The sequence below is a fragment of the Zonotrichia leucophrys genome, chromosome 4 (genome assembly GCF_028769735.1).
Source record: "Zonotrichia leucophrys gambelii isolate GWCS_2022_RI chromosome 4, RI_Zleu_2.0, whole genome shotgun sequence".
NCBI classification, from domain to species: domain Eukaryota; kingdom Metazoa; phylum Chordata; class Aves; order Passeriformes; family Passerellidae; genus Zonotrichia; species Zonotrichia leucophrys.
In genome coordinates, this window is record NC_088173.1 from 10544966 (window position 1) to 10568995 (window position 24030).

The window sequence follows — 24030 nt, forward strand, 5'->3', positions numbered from 1 at the left end:
TTAGGGGCTGATCCTGTGAGAAAAGGCTGAGGGAGCTGGAACTGTTAAAACTTAAAGCAGACTCCCAGGGAGATCTCATCAGTGTGCCTAGATTCCTGATTGGAGGACATGAAGAGGAAGGAGACAGGCTTTCTCAGTAGTGCCCTTTGAGAGAACAAGAGGCAGTGGACTAAAACTGAAATCAGGGAAATCAGTCTGAAGACAAGAAGATGCTTGTTACTCTGAGATGTGCAAGCATGGAAGCAGGTTACCCAGAGGGGCTACAGAGCTTCCATCTGTGTCGAGTTTCCACCTGAAAACTACCAAGTCAAAACTCAGTGATTATTACTTTTGATGCTACATTTTTTGAAAAGTACACAGAGACAGCTATTGCATTTCATATGAAAAGTTTTTTGTTTATTAGATAGAGTATGCATCTCACTGGTACCATCTTTATGCTTTCCTTTGTCGAGCTGCATTTTATTATTTCACAGTTTTCTGCTTTTCGTGAACTGCCACAATTTAAACAAATCTGTTATCTAAACCAAACCCATTGACTGCTTGAGTAAATAGGCCCCCAAACCAGAGAATATTAAAAATAAAAATTGAGTTGATGACATACTTTCTCTGACTCAGGCATGAAAGTGATATTTTTTGTTGGCAGATACTGTCTTTAAACCAGGAAGTTGGCTGGCTACATTAATGCTGCTGTCTGAAAGAATCCTTTCAGTGATGTTGTTTGTTGTCACTTGCAGAAAGAATTTCTGAGGTTTCATTTCATGGCTCAATATTGTTGAAATGAGTTTTTGGTCACACACAAATTTCTCAATGAAATCTTTCACACAAAATCTTGACAGAGTTTAACAGTTGCTCATGAAAATTAATATTACTTTGTTTTTTCAGTGTTGTTAGTAATTTTGAGCTGCTCAATTGCTCCTTCATTATTTTTTTAAAATGTTGTTATAAAATGTGGGAAATAGAAAAAAAATATGCAAGATTAATCATATCCTCTGAAAGATGCATTGAATTTTAAACCAGGGCATTACTATTCTGGCAATGTACATGTTTCATTTGGTTGCATCTTTTTACTTTGTAGTAGTAAGCTTGTCACTTCTTGCTAGATGTTGAAATGCAATGTTTTATTTCTCTATAAAGTGAATTTTTAATACCTCAGATGAAAAAATATGAGTTTCCTTTGCATTTCTGTATTTTGTTTTAGATAGTGATCCTACCCCATCTGCTAGTTGATTTCTGTATAAAGACGTGCTTTTCCATGCTTTAGCTGCATAATTGGGACTTGGGTAAGAAGGACTTGTGAAGATTTCAGATACAGTTTAAGTCATTTTATAAGGCAAAATTAAATTCAGTAAAATCTATAAAATTTACTGATTACATACCAGGTATATGTACACGTACAATATACTCACCTAGGACTGGTAATAGGGGTGAATTTCATTGGCACTAGGGGTGGGCTGACCCTGGCCAGACAGGGGCCTGCCAAAGCCACTCAGTCACTCCTCAGCTGGTCAGGGGAGAGAAAATGTAACAAAAGGTTCATGGGTCAAGATAAGGACAGGGAGAGACTCAAGGAAATTAACTGAAGTTACTACCAGTCAAATTGGAGAAGGGTAATGAGAAACAAAAACAGATCTTAAAATGACTTTCCCTCCACACCTCCCTTCCTCCTAAGCTTAACTTTACTCCTGATTTATCGACTTGGTCTCCCACAGTGGTGCAAAGGGATGGAGAATGGAAGTGTGTCCAGTTCACCACAATTGTCTCTGCCTCTTTTTCTTCCTTGGGATGAGGACTCATCACACTCTTCCCTTGCTTCCTCCTATGGGAGAAAGTTCTTCATGGACTTAATGAACTACATGTCTTCATGAACATGTAGCAGAGAACAGTGAAAAGACATGGTGGGATATCTGAGAATCATTAAGGTTGGAAAAGACCTCTAAGATATCATGGTGCTTATATTACACACTTCTGTGATTTCCAGGCTATTACTTCGAGTAGTCTGTGTTATGCTGACAAGATGACTCTTACTCAGTTTTGTTCTTTGGCTCCCTTTTCTCTTGTATTGGAGAGTTAACTTCAGGACATAATTATGGAAATCATAGAAGTGTTGGTTGAAAGGGATCTTGGAAGACTACATACTGCAGTCTTCCTGTTAATGAAAGATTATCACTAACACTGGAGCTTGGCTTTCTTGGTGTTGTCAGGTGCAATTTTTTCAAAACTTCAGGGATGGAGATCACGTAATCTCTCTGGGCAGTTTCAGCTGTGAAGCTGTTTTTCATCCAGTCTGAACCTTCCTACCTACAGTTCATGGTGCATTCTGGTATGAATTACAATCTTGTCTGACATAACATTTGGCTTCCCTTTGGATTTCTTTTGCCATCCTTATAGAATTGGTGGAAGAACTTTAGTGAAGCTTTCATTAAAAAATGAGAAGAGAACACTCTATGGAATAGAAGTATGCGATCCTTTATGTTTTAGCTTTTTATTGACTAGGAATAAAACAAAAGACAAGGTTTGCTTTTATTCATTCCACACTATATATCCTTGTTCACCATAAATCGACAGGTTAAATTTTTTTTTTTAAAAGAAAATATTTTTATCATTATTTGCAGAAAAAAAGTAACATGGAATAAGAGGTATAAATTTAATTTGAGGTTATATCCATAAAAGTATGCTGGTCTTTTCAGTCTGCTTTCAGTTTTCTTTGAAATTGGCCAATTTTTACATCCTTCCCAGAAACAAGAAATCCTTGTGATTATATGCAATTCAGAAGGAAGTTTTATGTAATATATATCCCCACATCATCTTGATAATCAGTGCTTCAAGCAACTAGGCTCAATTCACACACGTAATACTTTAGAAGGGGTTGTAGTATAGAGACTTTCTGATGTAGAAAATTTATCAAAAAGTCATTACATAAATATGTAATAAATGCTGTAGAATAAATATGGCAGATGACACAAAGAAAATTTAAATAAGAGCATGGAATAGATTTTTTTAAAGTGAATTTGTTTTGATAAATTTTATAAAAGCAGTGATGTATATGGAGCTGTGAACATGCTAGGCATTGTGCTGTCTGTAATTCAGGGTTTTGCTCTTGAAGAGTTTGTGTATCTGTAAAGACCCTAGGACTACACAGTTTACACAGAGCAGTAACTTAGTTCACAGACACAATCCCGGTAAGGCAGTGTAATTGTGTGCTCAATATCCAGTTCTACCATGCAAAAAGAGCACATATCTAAACACATTTTGATTTAGCAATAAAGTTTATCATTAGTTTGCATCCACATGTATTAGTGCAGCAATTACTTTTAAGAACATAGAGAAAAATTGTGCAAAACAAAATAAACAAACTGAATAAATGATTCAGGCATTTTTTTGAGCCAGATTGACTATAAAGAATGTTATAGATTCTAGTAATCAATTAATAAATTCTTAGTTCTTTTTAATCCTTTTTTGAATTAATTATGAGATAATATTCTGTAGAAATGAATTTTCAGTGTAAACTTCATGTAGTATGCAGAATTTATTCCTTTAGGATTTTTTTTTTTGCCTAATATTTGCACAATAAATATATTGTGTAACTTTAGTATATAAGTCATGGGAAGCAGTCCATTCTCTCTCCTTTTTCCTCTTCTATTTGGAGCTTTATAGAGTTCACCGAAGATACTTCTCTTTTCTTATTTCTAAGTTGAAAAATTCTCTTTCCCCATGCAGAAGATGTTCCAGGCTTGTGGTGTCTATTCTTGCAGCCCTCTTCTGACAGAAATTGGGTCACTGATAAGAGGAATCAGCAGAAGTGATCGGGTACTAATACAATTTTTTTAAATGCTGAGTAAGTTGACATTCTTGGAGAGACAAGAAAGAGAAACTAAAGACAAGGGTATTGAAGTACGGTTGCTAGAGTTATTAAGAAGACATAAATGCAAGAGAGAGATAACTTCGGAATGAAGAGCTGTCATTGCCTAAGAGAAATGACATGCAGTAGACTGCCCAATCAGAATTACTGTTGTAATTAACTACAGTTGAATACAGATAGTGTATTTGGCTGTTATATCCAAAAAGGCATTGAAGTGTGCAGCTGTAAATATTGCTCTGGGTGTCAAGATACAGCAAGAAAGATAAGGAGTAATAATTTTTCTTATTGTGTTGAAGTTAAAAGATTTCTTAAATTCTTTTACTCCTCCTTTTTGTAGATACTATTCAGTATTTCTAATGAATTCTCATCAAGTTTTTATGGCATTTCCCAGAGAAATAAAACTGTTTTGAATGTAATATGTCATAGTTGCTTCCCTTTTGTAGTACAGTGGATTCCTGCTTTAAGGAGTAAATTTAAAAGTAAGTATTTTAATTATCAAAAGAGTTTCAGTTATTAAACAATTTGCTTATATACTAGAACGTATTTATATATTATAGCTCCTATACAAGAGATATATTAACCAAAACCCATTATTATAGGAATTAGCAGTTATGATTAACCTGATATGTTTACTTGTTATTATTACTATTAAACTTAGCATTGATGCTGATTAAACACATGCACCTAAGTAAAAATGGAAATGTCTTTTCAGTTTCCTAATTTGAATTCCCAAGGCAAAGTTTAATGGGACACCTGTGTAGGTGGATATGAGATACTGATTGAAAGGGAAAAGGACAAAGCTTTTTGGTAGCATTAAAATGATACCTATTATGAAAGAGATAATAGTTCCTGGCCTACAGAGGGAATTTAAATTAAGTGTATTAAGTGCCTCTGTGGTGTGAGGAAACTTTTCCATAAGATGAATGTAAAGAGATGACTTTCTGTATGCCAGAGTCACTGAACATAGGAATCTGAAATTTTGAGTCGTAAGTTAGTAGAATAATATTCACTTAGCTCTCAGCAATAAGATTCTGTCACTTGTGCATCAATATGCACAACTAGTTGTGTGTTCCCCAGATATTATATGGTAAAGTGAATGAGGATGGTAACTGAAGCAGTGAGACAAGATTATTGTATTCTTGATCTTAAGGATAAAAAAGAAAGAAGACCACGGTGGATAAAGTTAGGAATAAAACCAAAACATTATAGCATATTTAAGCATGCTTCCTAATTAACTTTGGAAATCAACATCCAAAGCAGCAGAACATCCTGAACATTTTCTGTTATTTACTTGCATTAGCTGCCAGTACTACCTGTTAACCTTGTAATTTATTCCGATTCTTCTGGAAGCTGTCTGATTCCTCCTAAATGTAGTGAAGCATAAGGAGATGGTAGCTAGAAAAATCAAGACAGTTTTATGTTACCAAAGTCTCCTACTGATCGCACCGCAACACTTGGCCTTAAAGCAATTCATAATATGACACTTTAGAAAAGACATTAAGGTTCCTTAAATGGGAGAGAGATATGCAGAGATCTTAAATTTACAGTTGGGCATTTGTTAACACAACATGAAACATAATTCATAATCTTTCATCAGCTAATGGCAGTACTCTGGAATTGGTGAACTACCTTCACATATGGTGTGTGTTGTCTGTATGAATTTACCAACTCTGAATTTCAGTGATGTTCAACAATTTTCAGTTTCTGGTTAAAATTTTCCAATGCAAGGGCAGACCCCTGCAAAGCTAATCGAGCTGTCAGCTGCTCTGGCAATTGGCCCCTTTTTATTTGCCTTTCACAAACAGCTGACTACTGGTCCACACAACAAGAGGCATTCACTGACCATGGGCTGAAGACATTTTTAAGGGTTTGTTTAGGTTTCAGTTAATTATTTTAGTGGTTATGAAACATATTAGCTTGATAAAAGATGCAGAAACCTAGTCCAAAGTTTAATGTTTTACTTTTTGGATCCACAGATACCTTTTACTAAATGGAGTAGTCCTCAAGTGCATTCAGCTAAGAAATAAATTATATTGCCTAGATCCTAGCAATGTTAGAGAGTAAAACAACAGCCTAGACTCACACTGATGATGACTTATGATGTAGAAAAAGAATGTGTGATATTCTCAAAAATATTTATAGGTTTTTTGAGAAAGCAAGAGAGATTGTGCCTGCATGCAAGTATCAAGTGTGTGCTAACAAACAGATGAGACATGGTAGGTCTAGTGTTTGAAATAAAGTGCTTGAAAATAAGGTAGATAAGGTAGTTTGTAATAGTGTTAGAATACTGAGAGAAAATTATATAGCCTCATCAATACTTAAAAATAGCTCAAATGAATTTTGTTTTAGGAAATGTGTCTGTGTTTAAAAGTTAAACTGTTAAGAAATTCCCTCATTTATTTGTTTCTCTGGTATGCTTAACATTAATGAAAGTAAAGTACTGTTATACATCTACCTGTTCTAGAGGTGTTTATGCTTTTGTGATTTGCATATTTATTTGAAATACATACTTGAAAATTTAAATAAATGGTTTACAAAATATAAGTAAAGCTAGAAAAAGATATTATGGGGCAAACCACACTATAGATGGACATAGATGGACATATAGATGGATGCAAGATGGACAGGACTAAACCTGAAATTTCATTAGATGTAATTTATTCAGCCAAAAAGGTCATAAATAATAAACGTAAAAATCATTTCGCCAATGTTAGTTTTAGCTGATCCTAAATGTGAATAATTAGGATGTAAATCAGGCTGAAAAACTCTGAATGTTTGATTAGTGATTTAACACAAACTTAATCAGCTATCTCTATGCTCCATTTTGCAGCTGAATTAAAACAGATTCCAGAGTCTTTTTCTTCTTCTGATGCTTTTATATGGCCTTTCTATTCTCAGATGTCTTAAAGCACCGCAAGAGCAATGGTTCTTTCAGACTGTCTGTGGATTAGAGTGACAGGTTCATAAATTGAAGCTGAAACTAATCAAATTAATAATAAACTTTTTCACTATAGGATGTTCTATATTAGTGTGAAATCTATTCTCTGCTCTGTTAAAATGATGAAAAAGCATGAAAAAGGAAAGTGGTATAGTATAGTTGGAATTTCAATGGTAGAAATGCAAACTTTGAGCTACTTCACTGTTGTGACATGCATATTTCAAGGAGCTGAGTAGAATTCTGTGAGTGCCAAGACTTCTGGGATACTTCCTAAAATTATTGAAAAACCATTCAGTTAAGCTGAAGCCAGAAGGTTTTAAACAGAAAGTATGTTTAGGGTTGTTGTTAGTATCATTACTACTGGATTTCAGGCCATTAAAAATACTTAAATAGAGCTTGATTGTGTATTCATCCATAAATCCATATTCAGAAAATTTTCAGACTCTTCTCCACTTTTTCAACTTCTGATTTAGAAATCATCCTTCTTCAGTGAGATGAAACATAGGGAAGTTGGCATCTTAAACACAGAAGTTTAAGTCTCCGTAAGAAAAAGTAAATATCTCTATCAGCATAATATGCCCTCTTGTAAGGGGCGAGCGAAGAATTTCTCATGTTCTAATCATCACTCCCAGCAAAAAGCAAAGCAAAGCAAACAATAAAATCAAAAGAAAAAAAAAAGAAAATTGAAAAAAAAGAAAAAAGAGAGAGAAGACAAAACGTCTGTAGATATTTCTGTTGATCATATTACTCCTTGAAAAAAAGTATGGTCTTTTATTTGTTCCATGTCTGCTAAATTGAGCCGTAGATTTTTAAAGATTGAGTGATAATCTATCCCCGTTTTAGGCAACAGTAAACTCAGCACAGGCTCAAGTGGATGAATATTTTGTTCTCTAGTTTTTCTTGCTCATGTGTTATTAAGCAACTGCATGATCTGCATTTTAAAAGGTACTTGTTTCTTTCTGTGTTTGTAATGCTAATGCCAGATTTTGCACCCTTGGCAAAAAAAACAACTGAATATGAATGAGACCACCAAACTTTTTTCACAAAAGTAACGAAATGCTAGTCAGGCTAATTTCTCTCTTTCTTTCATTCCTCACTTACTGCTAATTACAAATAAATTTGTGATATAAAGATATAAATTATGTATTACAATCATAAACTTTGGAATGATCAGGTTTTCTTCCTTTTGGGCATTCTGTGATTAAATTTTCTATTAAAGTATGTTAATAATGATAAGTATCCAAAATTTACTAACCATTAGTTTTATTTTGTAGGATATCTATAATTTTTATTTTATTGATCCAATATTTTTTGTTCTGTTTTGTTTTGGATTTAGTTGTCTGGTTTTTTTCCCTATTTCTGATAACTCATATTGACTTTTTTAGGGCTCAATATTTTATTCTGTTACTACTGTTGCATCTTCTGTGTAAGCTTATAAATTGTGATTATTACTGCCTTTTTCATTGTGCTTTAAAACTGTTGTTCTTTCTCTATCAAAATTCAAAACCTTTTCAAAAACCCTATGTAAATAATATGTTTTCAATTTTTATGAAAACCTATCAGCTGGGAAAAGGAAAAGCAGAAGTTTCATATGTAAAGGTGTAATAATTTGAGAAGGTATATAACAGGATTTACACAAAAAAATTCAATAGAGGAATAAATTCATAAGAAAACATTTGCTTTCTATGGCTTATCTGAGTGCCACATTCCCCTCATCTTTTCAAAATAGTTTTATAATGCATAGTGAGGCAGATAAAGAGGAATTGGAAAATAAGTACATCTTTTGATGCATCATTTTTTGCAGATGAAAACTGTTCAAGTAACCACTTGCTAAAATTTTACATTCTGCACTATTAGAGAATTGTGATACTGTAAAAGATTCTTTCAGAGCTGTGACTGTTGCTTTGTGTTGTATAATATCAAGACATTGTGAAGGCATAAGATAGAATGTTAGAAATGAGTGAAAAACAGTAACAAGCTATATATTCTCTGGTATATAAAGCTAATTATTGTATCAAAATGACAACTCAGGTTGAATTTTTATTTTAGCAACAGACAGCTGAGGCAAGTAGCATGCACAGTGTTCTAGTGTGGCTGTGAAGCTGATGTCATTGAAGGTAAAAGGCAGCCAATGAGGCTGAAAGCTCAGCAATGTTGATTAAGGTTAGAAAGCAACAACTGAAGCAAAAATAGTGACAGCGTTAGGGAAGCTTTAGGGGTAATGATGTGAAGCTCCAAAAGAGAGGGGAAGAATTCCCCAGCACAATTCATGTGGTTGCAGATCTATAGTTCTCAGTTGCAGAGCAAACAACTTACTTTGGTGAGATTGTTGTTCCTGATGGTAAGAAAAGTGAATTAAACTCATGGTCTGCTAAGAAAATAAGAACTTTGTTACAAGGGATGTCTCCCAAATGGCTTTTTAGTGTGTGGTTGGTTGGTTTGTTTCTCAGAAGCAGCCAGGTAAGAGAAATAGCAAAGAACCACACTATGTACTGGTACTGCATGAGATAATCAAGGAAAAAAATAAAAACCACAAAAACATTTACAAGGCATTTCAAAACCTTTGCAAAACGTAGCACTTTCCCAAGAGGACCTGGTGAGTTACCTTTACATCTTGGGACTATGAGGTTTTTTTCCCTTGACTGTTAAACTCAGGAGAAAAACACTACTAAAATCTAAGTGAGGAACTGATGAAATAAAGTTATTAGGTAATGCTGCCTTAGGGGCTTTTCTTTAATAGGATAGAAATACATATGGAATGTTTTTTCTCAGCCCTTTTTGTGACAACTGCCTCAATTAATTAATCTTTATGGTTTTGTAACATTGAAAAATGAAGAACTGAATTATTCTCATTACATTCTCCCCCATTCTTTTTCCCTACGGAGAGCATAGCAGTAGAACAGGAGATTCCCAGTCTCATATGCTCGTGTATCTGAATCTTAACAGGTAAAACTTTTAGAAAGCAATTTTTGTATCATGGATTCCAAGATCATTTTTTTTCACAGTATTTTGCCTTTTTTTTTTTTTTTAGTATTTTTTCAAGTGCATTCATAAGCCTTTGGAAGACTTGAATGTAACCAATTATTCACAGACTAGCTCTGTGTCTTGCAGCTTGTGAGGAATTTGAGTTACTAGCATGATTTTAATTGGAGCTTAACTTAGGACTGTAGGAAGGTGTCTGCATCAAAGAGGTGATGTAAAAATTATATTTCCTATATGTTGCCTACTTGCTTCTGCCATCTTTCACCATTGATGTATACTTCTAAAAATCTTGTTATTCTTCATTTGACTTTTCTCAGTTTGTGTGTATAAAATTTGGAAGTCAAACCTGAATCAGGCTGCTCATCTCTTAGGAAGTGTGATTGTGTTAGCATTGACAGTTCTAAATCCTTTTGCTCAAGCTCAGCTTAATTAAAATTTTGCAATGAAAATTTCAGATGCCTTTGAACATTTTGGTCTAATTTTGAACATTCCTAAAATGAAAAATATTAATATATTATGATTAGTGCAAGTGTAATGTTATGAGAGGCAGATATTACTTATGGATCTAGCACATTTGAAGTATCTTCTTGAATGGTGTGCATAAATAATAACATCTTATTCTTGAAGTATAGTCATCATGCCCTTGGTTAAGTAATGTTGAAACCTGGAACCTTATTTGACCATCTGTAAAAGTGTGTTGAAGTTTGTGTTTGCTGCTATTGTGACCTATGGTTCTCATGATTCACACCTGCTTCAGAGTAGCATTCAGGCTTGCCTCTGCTTCAGAACAGATGTTATGCACAGTAGTAACTGTTCCTTTTTGTTGATATGGTTTCAAATAAACAATTAGGAGAATGGCTTAAGAGCTTGATAGATTAGTGAAATTGTTTTATTGTTATGTACTTGTTCACGTTTGTAACAGTTATAATGAGACAGCAAAACACTGAAAGTGACTGAGGACTTTGCCTCTGAGATGTTTCTCTGCTAAACTGTTAAGCAATATGACACTAAAGAGGGAGATAATGTCTTATCTAAATGCAGAGGAAAATAAACCAGTCCAACTGCTTCAGTTTGTGTCAAATAACCAGTGAATTGTGTGCAATTGCAGTGAATGATTTCTTGATCTTACAGTTTTTGCTTTTTAAAAATCTTTTGCTACCAATATACAGAATATTTTAAAATATTGGGGAATGGCTATTTCCATAACTGTCCAAAATTTGTGTCCTACTTTGTGACTTGTCCTTTAAATCTTCTTGAACTGTCTTTGATTTTTTTAAATCCAGAAAGAAATTTTTAAATGCACAAAGAAATTCCTGCACATTTTTGCCACAGGTGAATGTATCAGTACAGTACAGATTGTGATATGCATTTGTTATATATGAATACCTTCTTTCATTTTATGAACTTGAGAGCTGTAGTTCATAGATGTACCTTTGTGGCTTTCTGAGGTATCCACACATCTGCTGCTTTCCTTGACAATGGCAATTCAGATGCTGCTATCACCATGGGAATGGTACTCCTGAATGAAGCTGCTACCTCCAAAGGGGATGTTGGAAAAAGGAGAAGTAAGTTGTACTTTATAGCTAAAGTAATGCTTGGACAATTAGAAGACACTGTGAAATTACAAGTGAATATCTGATTAAATTTTCAGACAGTCTCTACTTAAACCAGTGTTTACCTTTTGTTGTTTGGAAAAGAGGAAAGCATAAAAATTCTGTTGATAAAACTACATTCACATGAAATAGTAACAGTAAAAAAATGCTTTAAGCATTTTCCGCCAAGGTACAGCTTGACACAGTATCTCTACTACATTGCATAAATGCTTTTTGGCTCTTGAATTATATCAGAAGTCGGTGGTATTAAAAAACAAGAGTTTCAGAATGTTGTTTTAAGATGGCAACATCCAAAAGAGTGTGAAAATTATTTTATTTGGTACTCTTGCCAGTATCAAGTCTCCAGAGGAAGGTGGAAGCCCAACAGTATGTTTAATACAGAACATACCTAATCTGAAATGTCTAAATATATTTAGCTTGAAGTGCAATTTTTAATGTTTTTCTGAATTTTGTTGGTATTCAGAATATTTGTGAGATTTTTTTCTCAATGAATCACATAAACACACAATATGAAAGTGTTTTATTCAGAATCAGAATTCCTCACTGTTATGTCAAGCAAGCTTTTACTGAGCATGACATAGGTTGAAACAAAGATGCCCATCTGCCTTTGCACCTTATTTTTCCCAACTTATTTTTCTCATATAAGCTATTGAAGGTCTTTGGAAGATGTCAGATTTCCTACACTGCCTCCTCTTTCTTTTGAGGTCAGTTCTTTAGGTTCCCTGTAATACGCAGTATTGCAGATAGAGCTGGCCAGCCATTTTCTTTAAAAGGATTCTAGAGCTCTTCATGATAACTGGGTGAATAACTAGAGATATCTCTATAGTGATTTGAAGGTCTCCTTCAGCAAGCTGTAGATGTGTCATTAATTCTGAATATCTTCTATAGTAGCTAGCTATAACAGTGGTGTCAAAGTGATGTCTTAGGTTTTAACTTTCATATTTTTCAGATTCTGTACTGCTTTAGTGTGTAGTTCTGAGCTTCATATAAAGGGATGGTGAGCTCTCTTCACAGAGTAGGTAGACAAAACAATTCCTTTTCTAGCTTGGGAACAAGGACAACTTATCCAAATTTCAGGTCCAAGAGCATAAACAACAGTGGAATGAAGAGAGAAAAACAAGAAGGATGGGACTTCATTATCTAAAGCTATAATTGGACCATTAACTCCAATATGCAAATGGACCAGGACTTATTAAACTATGAGACCTTCTGGCCAATTGCCCATTCTGTGACCATTTTGGTTTATCTTGGGTGTAGCCCTTGCTGGGCTCTTGTGCTGCCCAAGGTGTGATCATTGAGGCCTTTAATACTTATTTTATTCTTTGGCTCTGTCTACTCTCTGTTCTAGGACAGCATTCATAAGGTATCAAAAGGATACAGTGCCATAAGTTTAATTGTAATATGATCGAAGATCTGGGCCTGTAAACATAGGCACGGTGAAATGTCAGTGGACTGCAGTAAAAATTCAGGCTCTTTGCTCTTTGTGGCCATTATATGAATGCTTTCTGTGTATCTGCCTTGCACTGTTCATGCTTCCAGTTTATTCATCCATGCTTGTAAATCATATTTGTGAGTGGTGATTTCTTTATAATGAAGTATGTTTATTAGGTTTGTACCTGGCTAGTTTTCTCCAAATAACTGTAGAAATTTTATATTCCAGTTGACATGTGTCACTTTCCACATGGTCAGTTTTAATGAAAAAATGCATCATTGTCAGTTTCCTTGGCTTCATGTTTTCTCATCCTTTCTTCAAAAGCAGCACACTTTTGAAGCATGAATATTGCAATTAAATAGCAAAGAGTTGGCTGAAGTAGAAATAGTATAAGAAGAGGAATTTTTAAAATCAAAGTACCTCACTAGATTCAAAACGTTATCTAATGTAGATGAGCTGCATCTCAGTTTGGAACATGTGCCTCTTTTTAAAAAAATTACTTGCAGTAGAGTGGGCTATCACAATCAAGAAGATTTTATGCTGTTATTGCACAGGATGCCAACAGATGTTCCAAATTTTGTTTGTTAATTTAAGCATTTACTTTGTTAGTTCATTCTTTATCTGAAAAGATGCAAAGCACTTTCACCTGGATGGTATCAGAAGATCTGCATCATTGTTATTTACCTTCAGAACCTGAAGACTCGTATTGCTAGTGAGCTAAGAGTAAAAAGTAATTTGGCTGCCAGCCTTGGAACTTAGAACAGTGACATTTTTAGCAATTATTAACTAGATATAGTAGTTACTAAGCTGCCTTTACTACTACTTCAGCCATAGACGGTTGGCTAGAGACAACATGATTCCATTAGTCAAGGGACATTTTTCTAAATGGAATTTTTTTTTCCAAAAACAACAAGCAAATACCTGAAATGACATTATTTGATATGTATAATTTAATGGGCTATTAAATCCATTATCAGCAGTAAGGTGTTTGCATCCACATACATTTGACTTTCAAATTTCTGCTTTTTTCTTGAAAATACATTTGCCCTGACAGGTTATTTTTTCCTAATAACCATAAATGTTATTTCCATATCTGTTTGAAATCCTGTCAGAAGATAGCGGGCTTCAGTAGTCAAGGCAGTAACATTTTGTATTTAACTGTGTCAGAATTCTGTATAAATGATTGACATAAATAATATTGTTTGTAGAGATTGCAGTTTTAAATCTTTTATGTTCTAATAAACAAAGTTATTTTCTTTCCAGTAATATGTGTGGTAGGCCTTGGTCTTGTGGTCTTTTTCTTCAGCTTCCTGCTGTCAATATTTCGCTCCAAATACCATGGCTACCCATACAGGTAATCTGTCTTTAAATTCTCATCCTATAGACTGTAACAGCTTTGTAGAAGTTTAAGAATTGCTTTCAGCTAAACAATCTTTAATCTTTACCACTGAAGTCAATGGAAGGTGGTAGAAGTGGGAAGAATGGTGATTAATTTAAACAACCCAAAAAGGGCTGGAGTGCAACTGTTAAAGCAGACCAGTTAAAAGGGTTTGAGCACAGATGTGTGACATGCGCAGTGCCCCTCTGAAAAATGCAGGAAAAAAACATGCTTTGGTTTGTAAGGCTTTATTAGATTTTTATTTTTGTATAACTAAGATGTGCATAAGACAGGGAACAGAAAACAAAGCACTGTATGCTGCTAAATTTGACTTCACTAAAAGTACCCTTTTCTTTTGTCAGCCGCACCATGCAGGAGAGAAAGGATTATAGTTTTTCTAAATTATACATACACCTGTCAGTTAAACAGTTGCAATTTTTCTGACAAAGGAAAAAATTAGATTTCTCTGATTAGGCCACATGGTTAGTACAACAGCCAGTTTTGTATTTTTTGTTAAATTCCACTAAAAAGGATTCATCCTTGCAAAGCCAACTTAGATGTAACATTTCAGCTATAACCTTACAATTTTTCTGTTAGTGTTTGCTCTACGACTTCAGAACTATTTTCATTTTCACAGAGCTTGGTCTCTTTACTTGCTTCAGATTAGTTTTATTATTTAATAACACCATAACTGAAGACAAGGAAACTCTTTTTGTTGCAATATGTGCACAAGGTTTGCTCCTGCTTTTTAGTAATTTCTGCTAAGGAAAGAGTTCTGTAAAGGACTCAGTAGTATCATACTGCAAAATTTCATCGGTATGAAATTAATAGCCATTTGGGATAGACTGTCCTGCTTCTCACCATCCTCTCTTGAGATTACTTCTAGCTTGACTGAGTTGGGGTGAAAGGCAGGATCCAGTTTTCCTAAGTGTGAGGTTTTCTTACCTTCCATTAACTGTTTAGGTCTTAAACTTTAAAGAAGCAGGATTTATGAGCTTAATCTGCAGCAGAAAGCTCACTTGAGAAGCATTGTCAAAGAATGGCAACCCATGGTCTGAGCTCCCTTCTCCACTTAATAAACTTCTCATAACAAGTTTATTAAATGGAGAAGGTGATGGTGGTGGCGTGTTCCTTGCCATGCAGTTTATCAGGTACTAAAGAGAGCCTGACAATTGTACTAGTTTCATTTTTAGTTCATATTAGGAATGTTCATATCACCTATTAACATCATGCTTATATATCTGTGCCAGACCTTGCATTGCTTTTGTGAATGTTTGCAATAGGGGATTTTGGCTGCTGCCTGATACCTTGGATGTCTGGTGCTGAGCAGCATTGTGAGCATTAGTGTGCTCTGTGAGTTTGCATGCCAACACCATACCATTGGTGTTAGTGCAAACTTAGTCACTGAATATATCTTCTAGTATCAGTTATTATAAACTTTGGGAATCTTAATTTAGATAATGTAGGGCTTTTCCCTCTTGTCTTGCAAATCTGTTTGTTGTAAATACTAGGTGGAATAGAGTTTTAAATTTTATTCTCCCCACAATTAATCTAGAATTTATTGAAATACCAGATGTCTTTTAATGGGAGTGTCTAGCAGAAGTTGGAGGCCTATGTAGATTTCATACTTCTCTTTTATTATCCAAGCTAAGAATAAAGGAGAGCAAGATTTGGGGCTAGGGAGCAGAATTCTATTAAAAGCTTATTCATTTGATAGGTGATACATATTAAAAGTGTAGCTGCTAGTATGCTAAAGCTGGTTAAAAAATAAATAAATCCAGGACAATGAAAAAGGATAATTCATCACAATCCTGATAAAATAAAGTAGTGCCAGATCATGTTGTTACTGTGAAGAAATTACTAGATCCATAAACCAAATTCTGTCTTAAGGAGCTAATTAGACTCCTTAACTCATAAATCAAGTAAATTCATAAAGAAATGAACAGCGTTTATGCCTAAACTCATAGGAAACATTTAATAGCTGGGTAAGTGTGATGCAGTTTTCTTGGGTTTTTTTAAATACTGTTACTGCTTCTTCATGATTAATCAAGATCTTTTGGGGTTAGTTGGTCTGTCCTGAATGGTAGCAAGTTTTTGCGGTAATAAATTAATCATTCAATCTTAAATCCTCACAATCTTCTAGTATTGGAAGCCATCACTAAAGCTGATCCTTTTGCTCTGCTATTATCAAATTTCATTTACTCATTTAAAATGTAAATGTGTAATTTATTTATCAGGTCCTTTCCAGTGCTAAATCGTTCATGTTTCTGTTGGTCTCTTGGGTAGCTCTGACCCAATTTGCTGTTATTTTAAATAAACACTGTTGATCATTTGACACTTCAGTGGTCACAATGTGTCATCTTCTTCACAATCCCACAGCATTTTTTAGAGAATCCTCTTTGTTTCTTGTGGATAGTTCTTAAGGATTTTAATGAATATACAATACACTGGGGAGGACCAAGTATATAAACTCTTATTTTTTCTTTCCTCTTTTAATTTAGTATCTTGCATTTTAACTTCAGTCTTGTGTGCTAAAATACATTAATCTTTTTGTCTGAATTCCTTAAGATCTTGAAGAAGTTCCATTTCCACGCCTCATCAGTTGATCCCAATGCAGATATATCTTAAGATGTGAAATATGTATTTCCTTTTCCTATCACTGGTTGTAGATTTCACCTTGAAACTCTCAGTCTTTATGTGATGAATTGTCCTCAGGCTAGTAAAGCTTTGCCTTTAACAGTACTAACAACAATGCATACTAATGATCTGTCAGGGAAAAAGTGACATTTTGTTGGCCTGCCTAAAGCAACAGTTAAAGAAAACTGAAATTGCTTTAATACTAAATGCATGACCTCAAGCATCAACTTCCCTATCCTACTTAAAAAAGAAAAAAATTCAAATTTCCTAAATTGTTTCCATTCTCTGGCATTGAACAGCCAAGTCAGTTCTTTGTGAAATATCATGCATTGGTAAGAAGTGAAACAATAACACAATCTGCTGTGCATCCTCTTTTCTGCAGTGACCTCCAGGTAGTGAAGATAACTCAAAACAGAGCTAGATAAACATAAAGCCACAGTAAAAAACTGGAAAAAAAACATTGTTTATTTTTCTAATGGGGTCTATAAGGTGCTCTTTAGAGGGCATGTAATAGGAAGGCACAGTAATTTTGACAGACTTTTTGATCCACTTCAGACATTTCCAATTCTGATTTGATTCTTTCTTTCACAGGATTTTCTTCTTGAAGGCTAGTGTTGGGCAAAAATTGTTTCATTAATATGCTGGTAAAATACTCTTACATAGTATAGCTTTGAAATGGGAAAGGTGATTCAAAGGGGGGGGTCATCATGAAGGTTACTCACTAAGCAAATACAATCATCATAGATGAGCTCACATGCAGCAAATCTTTCTGCTAGACCCATTTTTGCCATGGCAGGAACTTTTCATGGCTGTATTAATCTACCTTTTTATGGGGACGAGATGAAATTTTTCATTTTGCTAAAACTTTCACTTTAATTGATATCATTAACTGTTGAAAGATTATGTAATAATTTTATTTTATACTCTTGAGCATTTTCTCTTTATAGTTCTTTCTGGATATAGCAAGTGTGTTGATATATCTTGGACAATGTTTTTACGAAGTCTTCTCAAACTATTATTTAAAGTGAATAATTGATATGTTAAATATCAGATATACTCAGTGACTGAGCAATAAAATGTAATTATAACAATACAGAATTTCATCTGTCATCTCATACACATGGGGGTGACACAGAGACTGTTCTTCATTAGATGCCAAAACCATGAACTCTGAGTTGACTTTGGAAGTTAGGAAAGAGCTTGGCTCTCTGGAAACCACACCTTAGGCAGTTTCAGCCCAAAAAGCATACAGAATATGAAAAAGAATGAGAGAGCGTGCTAAGAACAGAAGATATCAGTACATAAGCACAGTATTGTATTATTGGGAATTTTAGGCATGTAAATGTTTGTTACACTGCTTCAAGAGGATACAGAGAAAAGTTTCATCCATGCTTTACTGTTATTAAAAACATTTCTTGCTTTTTTCTTTTTTTAGCTTTGGCTGCAACCTAACTGCTCTAGATTGTTTTTTCTGCTTTGTTTTCTGAATGAAACTTCTACCACAGTTTCATTACTCTTTACACTTTAAATTGTTCTTTCAAGCCTACATTTTATCATTAGTTGTTTTAATCTCAATTTAAATGAAATAAACACTTGAAAATTCTATATTTTCATAATTTTTCATTAAGTAGATTTTGATTTTTTTTAGAACCTGCCTTGCAGTTGAATATTTCATTATCCAATTATCCTTCACAGCCATTATATTTCAGTATTATTTACAAGAGTAATGTGAACTTTTTTTTAGATAAACCATAAAAAATAATCAGCCTTCTGACCTGTGTATTGATGGAATGGAAAATACGTATTCTTTATTGGCTGGCAGAGAAAATTAACTAAGCTGTGCAAAACATGAAAATTAAGAGATGCCTTATTTTCATCAAAACCCCATAAATGTTAAGTCAGACATAAAATATTCATTTATTGCTTGGGGAAGGACAGTCAATGCAACAGGACACACAAATTGTAAGATGCCCCAGAGCTTGAAAAATCCTTATATTCACTGTATACACATCTGTGTTGTAATTAAATTGGTTTCAGTAAAGAAATCCTGTATAATACTAAAGTTGTAATTAAATGCAAGTGACTAAAATAGAATAGTTATTTCTTGAAAATATGGTGGAAAAAATATTATTACATAGAACAAGTAGTATTTACAGACATATGAAATTGAATTTATTAATAAACATGAGCATACTACTAACAGCTTTTTCGGTATTTCATGCACAATTACATTTATTTACCTTAAATTTTTAAATTGGTAAACCTACGTCTGATAAAAACCAGGATTCACAATTTGATCTATAGAGCCCTGCAAAATTGGCTACTTTCTTTAAAACAGCAGAAATCAAGATTTTAAAAGACAGGAAAACAATAATACACAGTTGTCAAAAGAAAGCCTTTATGTTTAGTATATTCTATACTACTACTATTAATATGGCTAAACAGTACGTTGTTCATGAAAGAAGCTGCCCATGGAAGTGGAAGGCAACAGTATAAAGTCCCTCTATTCATCTAAACCATCTAACAGCATGCTGAATTCATGAAAAGCCACAAACCTCCATATTCTTCTCTATAGGAAGTGTTGACATCAGTGCTGGTTTGTAATCCTTTAAAAGATGGGAATTCTAGATGTCTGGACCTGTAGCAGGTCTCTTAGGAAGGATGTGCTTCTTACTGTGGCAAACAGTGTGGATGCTCTTCTCCCAGTAGGACCTTCCTTCTTTGATTATCACCACTAAAAACAACTCTTTTTGCTCATATGCCTTTTACTTTTACCTATTTCTATCCATTCCCATCTAGTTTTATGTCTGGAGGGGCACAGTTTTTCCAGGCTTTCCTATTCTTCTTCACCGTGTTTTGCAACATGTTTTCTTCTGTCTGTCTGCAGATCTGTGCCAATGGATGTTGTCCAGTTTGTTAGTCTTGATTTTTTAGAAACTGCCCACCTCCCATCTCGTCCTTTGTGGTACTCTATGGTTTTTTCATGGCGTTCTGGCTTTTTATAGTTTTCCATAAAGTCAAAGAATAGCTGGGGTTGAAGTGACTCCTGGAGATTAATCACTCTTCTAAAGTAGGTTCACTTTTAGCAGCTTGAACAAGATCACTTCCAGGCAGGTTTTTTGACAGAAAGAACCTCCACAACCTCTCTGGATAGCCTGTTCCACTGCTTTCTCACCCTTGAAATAAAAAAGTTTGTCCTCATACTCTGATGGAAATTGAGGTGTTTCAGCTTTCTGCCTACACTTGTTTTAGAACTTTCAGTGTTTCTTTTGTCTATATTCTGTATCATGTCTCTTAGCTGCTAAAGGTGCAGTTCCCTTATAGAGCGAAAGTAAGGATCAACAGCTGTGGTAGTAGCATGTTGATCCAACTGCTGTATTTGTATTTCTTTGCTGTTACATATTGAGTCCTCTACACCTCTTAAGTGTATCAATTCTAGGCTTAAGAAATCTTCAGCCCTTCCTACTCTTCTCTCCAAACTTTTTCACTACTATTAGTCCTCTCTCTTCTCCTCTCAGATCCTTTCCTATTCATGGCTTTACACATCTGTTCTAGACCTGGTTTATGTTTTTAGTCACATGTGCTCAGCATTCCCTTACTTCCCCCTTCAGCCCTCTGCAATTCTTCTCTCCATGAAATAGTTCTTGCTGGCTTTTCCCAATCGTTAATCCCTTCACCCTCCAGCACCAGACAGCTGCTGTCTGTTTTGCTTCGCTTTGTATGTCTTGCCCAATGAGCTTGTCAGCTTTTTGCAGCAGTGAACATCTTTATACTGATACAGTCTTTTAAGCTTGTGGCACTGGTATTTATGTTTTGTTATGATTAATTAATTAATGCCATGAATGGAAAAACTGGTGAAATTACTACAGCATGTATGCTAGTGCACACTGCATGTCTAGGAGTTGAAAGACCTACCAGGCAAAGCTAGAGGCAGTACTTGCATTTAGCAGTTCCTAACTTGTGTGTTAGTAGTTAGTCCATAGTCTTGCACAAGTCTCTGTCTCTCTGGGTTCCCACTTCCCAGTCTATGGGATTTGATTAAGTACTTAGAAAGCTGTGACACACAATATATATCTACATTTCAGAAATAAAAAGTTTCCTTACAGGTGTAAAGAAACAGCAATGTCATTGGAAACTTCTTAATTTATTAAAATACTAAGAACTTAAGAGTCTGCAACCCTACAGAGCCTTGCCAATTGCTCTATACTCTCCCAACTCTGGGGCCACTTCAGCAGTAAAAGAAGATGGTTTTAAATAAACCTGAAACATCCCCTGGGAAAGATTCCTCACTTCAAGTAATAAGAGCAGATGCAGAACTTGATTAAGGAGAACAGATGTTTGAAGAGCGTTTTTCTTTTTAATTTTTTTAAATAGGCAAATTTAAGTTTCAATCACTTATGTTTTATTTGATAACTTTCATGCTTGCTTAGTAATTACTAAATGGAATATAAAAACTTAAGAGATTATTACACAAATGTCAAATGACTTTTCAAATTAATGTTTTGAAGTCCTTGTTTATTATTCTTTTCGAATAATTTTGGTGCTATGTTTTATATGCATTTTTCAGCATTTAATCATGTTTTCTTTCTTTTCAGCTTCTTAATTAAATGAATTCAAGTGGGATTCACTTAGAGCTGCTTACCATGAAGATAAGCTATAACTGCTATTTTCAGCTCACCAATGTTACATGTATTCAAGAATCTTTTGTTGGTTCATCTGTTTTTGTGATAATTTATATAGTATCGTGATAGAGAAATGAATGCAGTTTTATGCAATGAATGCATAATTTATAGAAAAATATAGTAAATATCTCATTGGGAAGTGCTAAAATGTTATGAATATAGTGTGCTCAAGAATTTAAATAAATTTCAGTATAATGGGCTTCTGGTTAAGTCTTCCTTATTAACTGTACTGCATGGATCCAAAGGGTATTTCTGAGATTTTTCACCTGAAGTTTGTTTGTGTTTTTGAACTGAACAAAATAACATCAGTTCTTTAGCTATGATTAAGAAATACACCCTAGTGGAAACTATTATTTGACTGCACCTTACCCTCACTTTGCTTTGTAACAGAGTATTTGTATAGAGTCTCTGATCAGCTCTGACATGCTGAGCCATTAACATAAAATTCTATTCTACACATTTTCATCCTGGAGTTCTCTTCCTGACTCAGCAGTGTGTAGAATACATACATTACAAGTTCATCTTTCTCTTATGCCAAAGGATGAAATTCATAATGGAATTCATTGTGTTACAGCAGTCAGAACTCAGATCCTTTTAAGGATTGAGTCTGTGGTGACAAAATGGGAGGGTGGGGAGTAACAACATTTTATAACCTAAAACATGCTTATTTTCTGAAGTAGCAACAGGAGGAGGTATTACTCAATGGTGCTTGTAACACAGTACAGGTGAGCCTATTGGAACTGGGGTTACAGCAGTTGCCAGTTTTATGCGTCCACTGAGCTCTGTGAAAAGTCTGTATAGGAATTAGTAATGCCATTTAAAAATGCCATTTTTAGCAGTTCACATGTCATAATATGTGAATTACTCATAAATCCTTGTATACACCTACACAGTATATTCTCAGCGGCTCAGGAAACAACAATCATCACAAGATACTCTACCTCAGTCCTACTTCTTTTCCTCCCTACTGGCAGTTTTCCAACTGGAACTTTTTCAAGTACCAATTCACTGTCAGTAGCATTAGGAATTTCTTCATTCATAATATAAAATTGCCTCTAAATATGAGGAGAAGATTGACTAGACTTTACAAAACTCACTTTATCTTATGTATTTACTATTTCTTCTCCAGAAATACTGGTATGTTAAGAACTGGGAAACATTTTTGGACAAGGAAAAAAAAAAAAGAAAGAGGAAAGACAGGTTATATCTTACACGAAACCAAGTTTTTACTACTTGTTACCATAGTAAAAACACAAGAAGGTTGTAGAGCAATATTTAAATTAGAAGCTGAGTAAAAACAAACTCAAAGCACCTGTTTCACTGACTGATGTGGACTGTGGAGGGGGTTACAGCCTTTTCAGAGATGCTTCAGCTGTTATTCAGGAAGGCAGATCAGCTTGCCCATGATTCCAGTTGAGTGGCATGTGCCAGTGCAAGGAAGCCAGGACAGAATTTGCAAGACCTTTATGTCAGTGGTAGAGGCTTGATAAAGGGGTGGAAAAATTAAATTGTATGGTATTCAACAACAGCCCTGGTATAACAAGCATTCAAAGCCCTGGTAGGAAAATAAATAAAATCACTAGGACAGTTATCAGGCTAATGACTTAAGGATGGCACAGCTAGATCTGCAGGTGACCGAGTGGGGCTGTATGAGAAAGATTACATATAGTGCAACAGCACTGACATCTTTCAGGAAAAACAAGAAGCAGAGCAGTAAGCCTCCATGGTTGGAAGTTGTATTCTAAAAAAAGAATTAGAATTGTGCTGCTTGATCAAGATGACAAGTGACTAGAAAGTGAAAGAAGAAAAACTGCAAGTTTCAGACTGGAAGTAATAGTGAGAGATCTTAAGACCTTGTGCTAATGAGACTAAATATTTCAGCTTATGATGAGGTAAAGCATTCCAGTGACACATGACTGCCTGCTGGAACAGCTAATAGATCTCACATAGTATTCAACTCAAAAGCAACAGCTTGAGTATTGCATGGGTACTAACATACTATGTAAGATATATTCATGGGGTAGCTACTCTGTAACAAGAACCACAATACAGTACATGTTGTTGTAAGACAGGACAAAATGAAATCTGAAATAATTTGGAGTATATTAGAAATAAAGGCAGCTAATAATGCAAACAAACCTACCCCCCTTCAAACAACAACAAACAATAAGCAAAAAGTGAGACACCTACAACACCTACAACAGCCTGGTGGCTGTTCAATACTTCATTAGAAGCACAGAGAAAATATGTGCCACAATTCCACAGCAGCACACAGGTCAAGTGTAAAAACAACAGGTAAAAAAAAAAATCATCTGAAAATGATGCTCATCATGGCTTCTTAAAATACACCCAAAGCAGGGAACTAGTCAGAGAGTTGATGACAGAAATACAAGAAGGGGCACCCATTGATAAAGACTGTGACAGAGAAGCCAAATTCTCTGCAGCAGCTAGGCCAGAAGATTTAGGTCAACATGATCTGGCACACTATGTATGATGGTTTTAAATAGAT

The 24030-nt window shown here is 34.7% G+C and overlaps 1 protein-coding gene across 2 annotated transcripts in view; it reads left to right on the forward strand.

The window, feature by feature from the left end:
- TUSC3 (tumor suppressor candidate 3) overlaps window positions 1–21720 on the forward strand; it is a 109201-nt gene extending 87481 nt beyond the window's left edge. Inside the window, exons 8-10 of one of the 2 annotated variants that reach the window (XM_064712218.1) lie at window positions 11270–11344; window positions 14088–14178; window positions 21435–21720. In XM_064712218.1, coding sequence (XP_064568288.1) covers window positions 11270–11344; window positions 14088–14178; window positions 21435–21450 — 182 coding nt within the window. In that variant the 3' untranslated portion in view covers window positions 21451–21720. The remainder of the gene's footprint in view (window positions 1–11269; window positions 11345–14087; window positions 14179–21434) is intronic. The other variant, XM_064712217.1, reaches the window with a different exon arrangement.
- The last annotated feature ends 2310 nt before the right edge of the window (window positions 21721–24030 follow it).